The sequence below is a fragment of the Stegodyphus dumicola genome, chromosome 12 (assembly GCF_044657685.1).
Source record: "Stegodyphus dumicola isolate Sdum_Otavi_A_Nest chromosome 12, ASM4465768v1".
Classification (NCBI taxonomy): Eukaryota; Metazoa; Arthropoda; class Arachnida; order Araneae; family Eresidae; genus Stegodyphus; species Stegodyphus dumicola.
Window position 1 is genome coordinate 111,673,150 of NC_140779.1, and position 13,931 is coordinate 111,687,080.

The 13,931-nt window shown below is 32.9% G+C and overlaps 1 protein-coding gene across 1 annotated transcript in view; it reads right to left on the bottom strand.

Annotated features, from left to right (window-relative positions):
- The window catches only part of LOC118185383 (inactive dipeptidyl peptidase 10-like), a 497,660-nt gene that overhangs the window by 85,109 nt on the left and 398,620 nt on the right, over positions 1 to 13,931 (bottom strand). The window contains exon 9 of the mRNA XM_085806802.1: positions 8,103 to 8,272. Within this exon, the coding sequence (XP_085662928.1) occupies positions 8,103 to 8,272 (170 nt within the window). The remainder of the gene's footprint in view (positions 1 to 8,102; positions 8,273 to 13,931) is intronic.

The window sequence follows — 13,931 nt, forward strand, 5'->3', positions numbered from 1 at the left end:
TGATTTCTGCAATCGCACATTTCAACTCATTAATTGAGGAGAGCATTATCTTCAAAGAAGAACTACAATGGAACAAGCATCTAATACAACCTGCTGCATCTCAATTAAGTTTCCACATTATTTCTAATTGCAATTCCTAATTCTGCAGTTTATCAATAAAAGAATCAGCCAGTTTAGCTTTTCTTTTCAATTCAGGAGCGGAGTATTTTACTTTTCGTAGTCTACTACCAACCCTTTTCTATACATGTCCAACGCATTCCAGTTTCTTGACCGAATCTTTCCCATATATATCTTTCACAGTTAAAAACCCCTTAGAATCCCCATCCTCATAACATTCCGTGTACTTCAGCTTTCGTAATGTAATAAGTCATTCAAAAAGCGCATAAGCACCAACTGCTTCCATACCCGAGACTGCTTCTTTATAATTTTCAGAACAATTATGTTACGATTTACATATGTAGTGCTGAAGATTGCATTCTATTTTATTTATTTTGTTGCAAATGATGCAAAAATTTGACATAGCTTTCAAATCAAGCACTTTGTCAACGCTAATCGACAAAGCAGTAACACATTCATTCAACGTCCAATACCCTCCGCACCAAACTAAATACAAAATTAAGGGAAAAAACTATCGCCAGATTCTTAAAATGTATTACAAAATATCTAAACTTAGTACGAAGGTTTATAATTTACAAAATCTTGATAATAAATAAGGTTTCTTAATAGGTATATCTATTTAATACTTCCGTCCCAGAATAATGGAACTTCCGGTTTATTCCATTACAGAAAAATGCTTATAACTTCAGTTCTAATTAACCTATCAACAAGCAGAAACTTGTATTTGATAGCCAAAGATGTATTCTTTAAGATAATGTAATAAAGTAAAAATCGAAATTTTGACCGAAAATCATCTTTTGTACGAGGTCGGATACCTTCTCTGAAATTTTCGAACCACTTTATTTTCGACGACGATATTTTGTACCACGATGTTTTAGAACTGCGATGTTTTCTCTTTGCTTTCTTTTCTCCCACGATGATTTGTACCACGACGTTTCCGCTTTGCGTTGTTTTCTCCGCCACGTTGTCGTCCGTGATGCTTTTGCCGCGATGTTTTGGGCAGTAACCCCCCATTTCGGCAGTAACCCCCAACAGTGATCGCTACATTAGGGAAGTTGTAGAGCCAGAAGGGATGCTTCTTATTCTTCGACGCATTCCGAGCGCTGTATTTCAACAGGAAAATGGCCGTGCACATGTCTCTCAGACTGTACAAGCCCCCTTTAGGGTACAACAGGTTTCGCTTCTTTAATGGCCTGATTTTTACTCAGATATGTTGCCTGTTAAGCATGTCTGAGATTTCATCGGTTGGCGACCCGCTCGTACAGCTGGTGGGGCACACACCAAGACTGAACTTTGGCGTCAGATCGAAGCCATATGAAATGACATTCCACAAGATTACATTTAGAACCTGTATGATTCAATGCCACTGTCTGTAGAGGCACTCATTGATCAGCAAGGCGGACATACAAAGTACCGATTTCCAACATTCATTTTGTTTGTCTTATAAATTTGATCCTTTATTTGCACCACTAGCAGTAAGGTGTGGAATAAATTTCATCATTTCCGACAATTCCTTTATGGTGTTAGATTTTTCACAAACATTAGTGTAATACGGTTTATTTTAAAAATAATGCAAAAATGTAATAATTATTATTACTGTATTAATTGTATTGTATTGTATTTAATTATTATTATTGTATTGTCATTATTATTATTGTATTTTGATTGGTTTCGTGTTTCTATGTGCGCTTGTTTATTTTCTTTCGGCGATAAAGTTTTAAAACTCGTGTTCGCGCACACTCGCACAGATTACACTTGCCTTAAGCTTCAGTTTAATAGCCCGATTCTTTCACGGTGTTGCAATCTATACAAAAAGGAGTGAAGTTTTTAAAAATTCGAGCTAGATTAATCGTTCTCAGCAAAATCCCGCTTAATTTCTTAGTTTCTGATCTAATGCTTTTTAAGGAAGTCCTAAGGGTGCAAGATATTTATTTACTTTAGCTAACCAATTATTTTATGCAAGGAATCCTTACTGTCATTCTCTAGAACGCTAATTTTAGTTTGCACGTATTCAAGTAAGGTAGAATGAGATAGTATTTAAAGGGAGGTTTTAGATTGCTTAGTGAGAGCATGTTCCGACTGCTGAAGGCGATGTTACTAGCCGAAATTCTAGGACAGCACTCTGTCTTCCGCATTGCTTTATTCTTGCCAATAGTGCTTGTTACGACGATATAGTTTTCAGCCAACTTGCGTGTTATTCATTTTTGTTAACCTTTGGGCTAACCAAAAATTTAACTTCAACTGAAGAATGAGCAAACATTCTTGTTTCGAAATTTTCTAGGAAGGAGTGGGATGGGATCACTCAGTCTTTGCTGCTCATAAGCATTTCTGTCATTTTTCCGTCAGAGGCTGAAAATCCACTTTATACCACTTTACTGTAAAATTTTATATAAAATTGCTTGTGGTCATGAAAGAGGCTGGTGAATTTGAACTTCATATCGTAAAGATACTGATTTCAAAGAACTATGGGTTTGTAAACTAGGGTTAAAGTTATGGACGGTTTTCTTTATAAATTGAAACAATAATTATATCCTTAGAAATAACGATTTCTTTCAAGAACATTTAGAAAACAAATTTACGTTCAAGCCATCAGATCCGTTTCGAAGATCTGATCCCACTTATCTGTAACCTTTCATAAATGATCGCTCGGTCTTAAGCTCTTGGCTTTCAGCAAAATAACAAATACAAAGCGAATGTAATTAGTTTCTAATTTTAGCAAAGAGCTTTGAAATAACTCTTAAATATACGGATGTCAAAATGAGAAGCTCGCGTATGAAGCAACACACGAAAGCGCTTTTACTTGCTGATTTACTAAGGTTGAAGACTAGTGACAACCAGAAACAAAGTAACCCTAATCTGGGTACCAGGATAGAAGGGAATTGAAGGCAATGACAAGGAAAATGAACTTGCAAAACAGGGATTGTCTATTAATCCAACAGGCGTGGAAGCCTTTTGTGGTATCAATATGACGATTGCAAAGAGTGCCCTTCTCCTTAAATGGGAGAAACATGAGATGAATAAAGTTTGGCTTGATACTTCTGGATAAAATCTTGTTAAAAGTGTGATTAGCAGACCTTATGGTAAGATTGCCTCTGAAATTCTTAGGTGTCCAAGACTGAAGATACAACTAATTGTGAGCTGTTCTAAATAGCATACATTTTTTTGCGCCAGCGATTGCATCCGCAGAATGGCATTTCAGAAAAATCAGAACAGATTCAAAAAGATTCTTAATACTTCGATTTGGAATACATGGAATTTTTTAAAATATATGTTGTTATAATACAACTAGGTACTAGATATAAAAGAATAGGTTTATTAAGGCCATACGATTAATTTAGATTCAGCAATTTTATAAAATATGCCATCCGTCAAAGTATAATGGGCTTATTTGTTAAATTTACTTCCTCTGCAAAGCCAGTTTCTAAACGAATATCCTTTCATTCATATTCCAGCTCAAAAATCAGTTTAAAATTAATAATTCTATTAAACGAATCGATTTATACATTAGATCTTTTATATGTGATGTAAACTGACGCTAAAGGTCATTAACTTCCGATATAGTGTAATAAATTGGAGGGTACAATGTAAAGTTCTAATTACTTTAGAGTACTTTATTTGAATTTTAGGGAGATATTTATCACGAAATCCGATGCGACACGATACGTGGATCTGAGTTATAGCTCATGTAATTAAATCTCATAATAAAGTAAGATCTCGTATCGCTTGATTGTTATGTCATTACTTTGTTAAGTGGTTGAATTTGTCAGGGTCCAATTCATTATAAGGTAGTAGAGTCGCACAGTAACATTACAAATAAAACATAAATTTTTCACCAAAATGTAAAATCACTTTTTGAGATGCTATTTTTTTATCAAATTATTGATTTCAATTTTATTTAAAGCAACATCATTGGTATTAAAGGCACACTGAATTTGACGAAAAATTGATTCAACATATTTGTACTGTATGTAATTTACATTACATTTAAAAGGTTTAAGGAGCATTTTAAAATTAAAATTTTAAGGCATGAGGGTAACACATCGAGGTTTTCTAAAAGCTTATTTCTGTATCTCTAATTTACAACACATATTCTCATTTTTTTTAAGTATAAGATCTGTGGTGGAAGCTAGCGATCTATTAATTTTTTCAGTGATACTGTTTTTAGCTTCACATAATAAATTTACAAGACTTTAAACAACTCATATTCCGTTTAAATTACAATTTATTCTCTTAGAAGCTTGACTGCTTTAATTCTTGGCATGTTAACTGCGATTAGATTGGATCAACTACAAATAAATGATAAACTAAAATTCGAATTAAAATTATTTATTTACTTCTATTGTTCGTAGCATTACATAATTAAATGAATTCGTATATTAACCACTGTTACTTTCAAGGGCAATTTAAATTTGACTTGAAAATTGAAGTACTGACTCCATAGTCTAAAGCAAAATGATAGTGCACTATTAAGTCCTTTAACAGCTCCATTTTTTCTCAACAGTAGTCTATTAATGAAATTACAAACGGCAGGCGCAGACATCGTTAAATTATGAACAGATAATAGGTAGAAAAATGAATTGCCAAAAGCACTAGCAAAGAAGGTCTCCTAAGCTCGCTTCAGTTCCCATCAATCCGGCAACTGATGTGTCTCATCATCTAAACAAAGCTAAAGATTAGAATTAATTAATTCTGGAAGAATGTACGAAAGCTATCTGCTTAAAGAGAATAATGCCTTTGTACAGGACTTTCCCAAGAAATGTTTCTGGTATTTTGGGGGAACACATTGGAAAAACACGAAAATATTCATGTATTCAACTAGTCCTGAGCTTTGTAGATTGAACATTGGTAGATCTACCAATGTTCAGAGATCGTATCCATTCTACCAGATAGAAAGAAACAGTGAAAATAAATGTATATCAAGTGGCATCCAAAAAGAAGATTGAACATTTACACCATACAGATTAATAAAATAGGCTTTATTATACAGAAAATTTAAAATGCTTATTCTTCAGCAAAGATGGTACTTGCACGCAAGCAATATGATGTTAATGTGTGTTTTTTGAATCTCCTTTCCATGCAGATACTATTGTCTGCTTAAGTTTTAGGTGATTAACGGTGATGTTGTGTAGACCTTGCAACTTGAAATACTGGCCACAGAAAGATTTATCTTCATTGGAGATCTGTGAATCATGCAGCCAAGTTACTATGCTCGTCTTTTCCACATATTGTTGGTGAATGTAAAATTTTTTTACAACTAGCTCGCTAATTGATGATGGCAAAGCTCGCATAGAATATCTACTTGAGGAGGGATACATCATGAAGGAATATGTAATGGAAACCAGCTCGTACCTGACATTATGCATGGAGAAGTCACAATTCCAAGCGACCAGCTTGTTTACTAACAGTCGAATCACAAACGAACTACCACATGTCAGAGAAATTATTGCATTTGGTAATAATAAAAATTAAGGAACAATATGTTTTAAACCTATGCTCTAGAATAAGTGTTCGTAATGATTTTGCAACATTCTAGAACAATGTAACTGATATGTCCTCCTTATCTTTAACAAGATGGCGAGAGATAGTTGATAAGCTGAATGAAAACTGCGAGCCTCTTTGAAGCTGTCTCATCGTGTTTCGTCATGCGCGTTTCATATGCCTATGCATATATATGTAAGATAAAAAATATGTAAAAATAAAGTATAATTTAAATTAGTAATAGCCTATTAATGCTTAATTTGATATTTCCTCTCTGTATTGTAAAAATAGTAATCTTTTCTTCAGTACGTTTGAGACCAATCCGTGTCACATGACTTTTGCTTAATGTAAACATTTTTGAAATAAATTCCGAAATGTAATTATGCCTTGGTTTGAAAAGTCCTTGCTGTCCTGTCTCGTTACTTCTTCTCTTCTGCTTGTCGTTCTGTTTGTTCGTCTTTCTTTGCCGTCTTCCGCTTTGCTATAGCAACGTGCTAATGCTTTCTGCTTTCAAAAAATATAACTTTCATGTTTATTCGATGTAAAACATTCTTTAAGAAGAAGTCGCCGTATCGCTCATTTGATTCATGTTGAATTAAATAAAAATGATATATGCCAACCACGAATAAAAAGGAAACTATTGAATTCGGCTACTTTTGAAATTTTGTGGTTTATGCATCTATCTACCACGCCAAATTATTACAACAAGCTTTTTCTAGTTTTATTAGTACATATATATGTATGCAATAAACCAAATTTTAGAAGTACTGATGTAAGAACACTGAGACATAGAAACGGAGAAATTACTGATGACAAAGAACGTAGATGGCATATTGAAGAGGAAGAATTTTGATTGCATAGAATGTTAAAACATTAATGACTAGGAAACTTGGCAGATGAGGCGGATAAAACTACATTTTGATTTAAATTGACATTTGTGACTACAATTTATTTGGCACTCTAACTGTGCTTACTTCCAGAACATTTATATTTTTGATACTGTTGCGATAGGAAGAAAGCACAGCGAAATTGCGTCCAAGCAACACGCAGAGGGAAGCTATAAGTGCGCAGTTATCCAATAATGGAAGCTCACCAAGAGGAAAATTTTGGTTCAGGTTAGAAAAGTTTCAGTTCTCAAAATTCTGAGTTTAGATTACGAATTAACGCCGTAAGTGTTACACAAGCTATGTGCCGTAGACTAATTTGGAAATGATCTAGCTCAGGAAACTTATTACTGTTTTTAGAGTAGAGAGGAAATACCGAAATTAAAAATGATGAATTCAAAATTGCTATTGCTAAACTGAATTATAAAGCTGATTTACATATTTTTATCTTACATATCCCCCCTTTAAAGAGAAAAAGCGAAAAAGACAGAAAAGCCTTTTTAAAATAAAGCATTAAAACATCAGTGAAGCAAGCAAAATGCAATTTTGGAAAACAAAAAAGATAAAAATTTTGGTCTAAATATTTTTTTAAATGACAAAATCTTGTAGATCTCATTTTTAACAATAAATCAAATTGTAAATTCTACTGAAATGTTAAAAGTCATCTTACATACACACACACACACATATATATAAACCTTTGTTTGGGCTCTTATGAAAAAGAACACGGAGGCGAGCTGTCTAAGGGGCAGGCTGCTTTCGTGAAGGACACTATTTGAAACTTCGGCTTGCATTTACTTTACACATGGGAAAATCGACGTAAATTCTCTTACGGGCAGCCCATGATTTGAACTCGGCTCGAGCTATTCATTGACCTTATTCATTCATTGACCTTATTCATTCATTGACCTTATTCATTCTCATTATTATCACTATTCATTGACCTTATTCATTCAGTCATTATTCATTGACCTTATTCATTCTCATTATTATCACTATTCATTGACCTTATTCATTCGGTCACTGGCGGGCTAAAAATGTGAATAAGAACTTTTAATAGTTCTTATGATACTGTTCTAGTCCACGCTTTTCCTTGAATACGAACATATATTATCTTACCTATATATGTACCTAATAAATTAAAAAATGAATTATATTACGTATTTACATATGTTATTAATTTTCACCCTTATTTAAAACAACTCAAGCATGGGTTGAAAGCATGACTATCATTTGGTAATTTCAGAATGAAATATGGTTACGAAATCTAGCCAAAACTTTATTCTTATTATAAACAGTAATAAAACACCTAGCAGTGGCTAAATGCAATTTTTTTATAAAACACCAAATGAGATCTGTTGTGACTGTCTACGTTTTTAAGACTTTTAAGTAATTAAACAAGGATAATGTATTTTAAAAGAAAGGTTATTTTTTTTAAATGATATCTATTGAAAGAATAATTTTCTTATCAAAACATAAAAGAACTCATGTACTCCAATCTTAGTCCATGAAGTGTAGCTTGAAATGAAATTATTCGCGTTTAAAATCATTTAGCAATTAATATCACATTGTGCTTTTTATGGACAATTATTAAAAGAATAGCAATTTAAAAATAAAACGAACCTTAGGATACCTGAACCTCCGGAACTGTGGATATATATTTGTGACATCGTGGTAGTCACCATATCTGGGCAAGCTGATGAAATCCACGGCCGAATCATTGAAACTTGCGTATGCAATTTTTGTACCATCATCTGACCACCAGATGGCATGATTCGAACCTAAGATTTCCTCTGAAAAAAAAAAATACAAAGTAATTTACATGACTTTAGATTATCCATATACATATACCAACGATTTTCTGTGAATTAGGATTCGAAACATTAGAAGCAGTCATTTCACGTTTACCAGTGTAAGAGATAATTGAGATAATAAAAGGTCCCACTCGGCAAAAAGACATTGAAGTTGGTGCACAAACTGGCTTAATTCACTATTCCACCAAGAGTTTCAAATGCAAACAAATGGCGGCTTCGATAGCCTTAGAACCGCTTAAATTTTACATTTTTATCAGTTCTACAACTATTGCATGCATATTAACTAAAGGTATAAAATTAACATAATTCATTCACTTTTAAAGCAAAAAGTGAACAATTTACCAACATTATAAGTATAAAAAACGGAGTTCACCGAGTCGGATAACAGAGAAGGTATACTATATATGTATATATATATATATATATGTTTGGTGCGGCCGAGAGCAACCAAAAGACTGGAAATTTTCGGTACCTTTAAGTTAGCTCATATATTTTACATATATTTACAAAGATTTGACAAAAAAATATAAATGAAATGCTTTGACCATAGGAAATTTTAAACCATGGAAAATGCTCAAATAAAAATCAAAATTTAATCGAATCTTGGAAATTTTCTTTAACCATAATTAACCATATATCAATAAATGGCAATATATGAAAGTTAAATTTCGATATTATGGGAGTCAAAATTGTGTGAGCAGACAGCTATCTGATATGGTAACAGGCTGGCAATAATATTAGTTTTGCTGCTTAAGGATATCAAAGTATTGACAAATTCTTGATAACTGGTTGAAAAATGAACTACTTACAACATTTGTTTTCAAATAAAACTATTCTTTCCCCGAGGCAGGATTTCACGAAGGTCTTAAAGTAGGTCAGTAATTTATTATCGCAAAGCCTCGAGAAAGGCTTAGAAAAACCGAAAACCTGCTTTTGACTTGCAATCTGTTTACACCACGTAAAAATAATAATTCAAGGGGCGTTGTAGTCATCTGGATAGTCTCCATCATGGCCATTTTTCATTCTTAAAATTTCTTGTTTGAGTATCGTAGATTAAAACTTCCACATGGCTGTCTGCTAGTTCAGAGCATTATTTTAACTTTTACTGAGTTCAATATATAACAGAATGTTCTGGGATCTGAGTGGAGTCATATTATTATTTTATGAATCACTCGGACTCGTTTCTTGACAACTATCACATAATTTCTGTAGCACAACAGGCATATGAATTGAGGTTCAAATACAAACTTTTCTACATTTATCCCCTACTAATTTAGTGCATAACAAGATTTGAATTTCTTAATTCACTCGTACATCTATGTATTAACTATGCATGCAATGTACTTAATGTATTGTGTTCTATTATGCGAATTCTTTTGCATTTTATTACCTGTTACTGCATCCTTCTGAATTTTACAATATATATTTGAATATAGTTATGTATATGGTATTACTACCATTTATAACTCCAGTGCTATAGCTGCCTGTTGCCAGATGAACAATGAAAATTTAATTGCAGATACACGGTATCCTTTTCTCACATACTGCGGACGTTTGTCTCCGTAACGGGCGCTTTCTCATTCGGTAGTGGCGGATGTGGGACAAAACCGACTAATTATAGTAACCAGATTCTGCCGCCTGTCCTGCGTCATCAGTCTACTGTATTACTTCTAATTTGACAGAAACTGGAATTTTAAAGTGAGTTTAATTCATATCCAGATTAAGCAAAGAAGAGGCTACTTACATCTATTCAGAATAGTTAATAATTCATTATAAGTTAAAACAATTAAAATATTCCGAAAGTTTAGTTCAGAATTATTAAATATAGTAAAAGTTAGTAAAACTGAATGGCGAAATGAGAATTATGAAGGTAGATAAGAATTGTTTGGTTATCTAGCAATAATAAGGCTTATAGATTTTGCAGTAGATTTAGTGATTACCAACCTTATACAAGCAAAAGTGCATAAGTGAATGAGAATTAAATGAGTGTTGACGAGAATATCAAGGAAAACGTAGACAGGGACCACGGCAATAAAAGAAGTACCTATTTCTTTAAGTGTATTTCTTAAAAGTATTCCTAGTAAGTATTCCTTAAAAAGATTTTCAATAACTTAAAATTTCTGTATGCCTTTAAGAAATGCATTATTTGGCGGATGTATACAAATTATGTAATGTAATACATAAATAAAAAACAAACATAAATAATAAAGTGAAAATAGCAACAGCTTGCTTAGAAAATGTTTTAGTCAAATGGCTTGCATCGCTTTTATTTTTGTAACAGTAAAACTACGTTTGTTTCACTCCTTTCTCATTTATGGGACGCTCTGGATTATTGTAGTGCATATCTAGCAGTAAACAACAATTACATTAACATTCCCAGCGACTGTAGTATATTTTATTCACTCCTCTTAATATACTTAGGTTGACGTCCTGACATTGCTCCATATTTACTGCACAAATATTATCTGGGGAAATAGTCTAGATGGGAATTTAAAATGTGAAAATTTATTCTCAATAAGTAACTTCAAGGTATGGATTTTAGAGTATATTTTCTGGTATAGCAGCATAATAATATAGCTTATTATATTCTAAAACGTTAATAAAGGCACGATTTAAGGCATTTCACACATTTGTTTTCCAACTTCATTTTCGGTCTAACACAGCATTTCACATTTTTATTACTACTGTTGCAACTTACATGTTCTCCTGCGTTTACACTTGATTTTGTGATCTTCTATACACTTCTGAACTTTTTTTTACTATATTTGACCCGTAACAAGAAGAAGTTTTCTATTTTTATCTCTTAAATTTATATTCACATACAAAAATATAAATTTTTTTCCAATGGCGGACCCAAACCTTCCAAAGACGTTGGCAATTACTAAGGATGGAAGAAGTGGTCACTTTATTATGGAGGTACCTGATAGGTGGGCCACCTTTGCCTTCCATGAGGGGACGGATAAATACAACCATGCCTTCTCCGGGATTTGAATCCGGGCCCTTTGGTATCGTAGTCAGCTCCGCTAACCACTATACCGTCGGGGGGGATGAAATATAAATATTAACTGAATAACAGTAATGTTTCCTACATAAATAGAACAATATCAGTATTTGCACCTAATGATAGCATCTTAAACTTGAAATTTCAATTTTCATTTTCAAATAAGAATCACGTTCCACAGCTTACGTCATTGTCAAAGATGTTGATTAATATGGACAGCAAGTTACAGCAGCAGCATGCTAGACTGCATACCAGAATGATTCTGAAGTGAGTCTCGCGTGAGATGTAATTTTAACGCCGACTACGATAAAATTCAGGAAGGGACTGCTAATAAAAAGAAACGTCCAAGCAGAGAAATCCCCTGGATGGGCTCTCAGTAGCATCGATACACCAATTAGAGGCAATGGAACGGCGAGCAATTAAAGACAATGGAAGGAGTCATTGGGATTGATATTGTTGTTTATTAGTCCTCAATTTAAAGAAATGGCATAATTTCACTTTCTGTAGTCATAACGCTCTCATCATATTAGGCGATGAAACGTTTAGCCATATTTCGGACTGACCCTATATCTTTACACTATGCATATACACTTGAATAGATGATCTATTTACATAGTAGTTAAGATTGAATATTTTAAAGTCGGAAAAGAGTTATAAAACTTTTCAATTTAATTGCAAAGAATTGAGAATTTTCAATGAGATTCTGATTCTTTAAATACATTTGCAAGTTTCCGCTCTAAAATGATTTCAATCTTGTAGAAATCATACAAGTTCTACTCAAACATTCTATTAAACTAACGATTTTAATACCTTGAAGAAAACCAAAAGCCATTGCAGTGTTTTTCTAAGTTGGAATAATAAGAGCAAATAAAAACATATTTTCAGCTGTTTGGTTTGCAAAAGTTGTTTGCTTTTTGATGTCAGTCGTGGCACGCAACATTACAGGCCAAATGATTTATCGAAAGTTAGCTGTTTTCCGACGTTTACCCGTTTTCGTGCAAAGCTTAACACCAACTAACATACACATAAACATATTCCTTAATATTGATGGTAGTCAAAAAGGCGGCATGGTACCTGGATAGGTTCGGGATGTTAATGAATTTAATGGTTCAGAAGATTTTTACTTTAATGTCTTTCCTCTACACAAGTTTAATAAAGATCAAGAAACTTATGTTTATATTTCGAGAATAATTTTAAGAGCTGTAATAAGGAATTGATTTTTCATCTACGGAGAAAAAAGAATTTTGCGGAAGTTTCCAGTTTTCAGACTTTAGGTTTCCACAAAGGAATTGCAAGATTAATTTCTTTAAAGCAAATGCCAGAAATTTTTTCTTTTATCCATTTATTTACCTGTTGGCTTTCAACTACACGGAATTTTCATGCGAAATAATTAAAGTTGTTTAAACGTGTAATATTAAAACATTACGTGTACTACTAAATTTTCCTTAAAAAATTAATTAATGTTCTATTATGAATGGATTATTATGATGATACTGCATCACATAAAATTCGATTCAATAACAAAATCGTAAAATATTCAAAATAAGAAAAATCTTAAGAATTTCCGACAGACAATCTCGTGTGCTGGAAATAAAAATATTTTATTCCGTACAGTGTTGCCACTGCTCGCTTTGAAATCGTTGGGCTATGTTAATCAAAAATTTGTTCAAGTTTTACAAAACATAAAATAGATAATAAAATAAATTCGGGCTTCCAGGTAACCGCGTTCTGGAGGAGGATTTAAAAATGTAATGACTCTAGGTACCGCTATTTTTTCATAATGAGAGAAACATGCATTTCATGAAGATTCTTCATTAGTTAATTTCTTTATAACACTGGGCGATAACATTTGGAGGCAACAATTTGAAAAGTGATACGCCATTTATAACGATTCAACGCAAAACGCCATTTTAGGACTAACAACCCTTTTGGGCTAAAAATTCTCCATGGAATCCAATTTCGGACACCCTTTTGTTTATTTGACAATCCTGTAACGGTTTGTGAGGAACAATGTTTTATATTTATGTTCTATATATTGATCGCATCCGAATGATCATAAGATAAGAGTTAGGGTAAAAAGAATAGAACTTGACAGCGCAGTAAGATTATCATCATCTGCAGCAAGCTATGCTATCCCTATCTTATTAATATGCTGAGATATTTATTGCAAGTTCGTAATTTATGTAGTCTTCGACTTGAGTAATGAACATAGTTTTCAACATTTTTGTGCTGTGCTTATAGTAGCTCATCATAAGTTGTGGAGTATCTGTAACGTAGAGATAATATTTTGTATTTATCCGAAATTAAGAAGAAATAGGTAAAATTAGGTAGCGTTTCTTACGAATATTACCAGAATTCTTGGAGGACAGACAAATACTGCAGGGGAATTAATATATAAGAAGGAAGAACCATTCGTATATCTGGGCATGATCCATGATCTATTTCAAAGATTTGTGTTGGTTCGATGGGGATGACAGTGACGTCTGATATCTAGAGCTTTGTATAAAACATGACGTGGTTTCGTTTTTCGTATGTTTTTTTTACTAACACTATTTATTTCAAACCAATATTCCAATACAGGAAAATTGTTATAAATACAAAGTCTATATTTGGAGGAAATTTTGAGATTCTTTATAA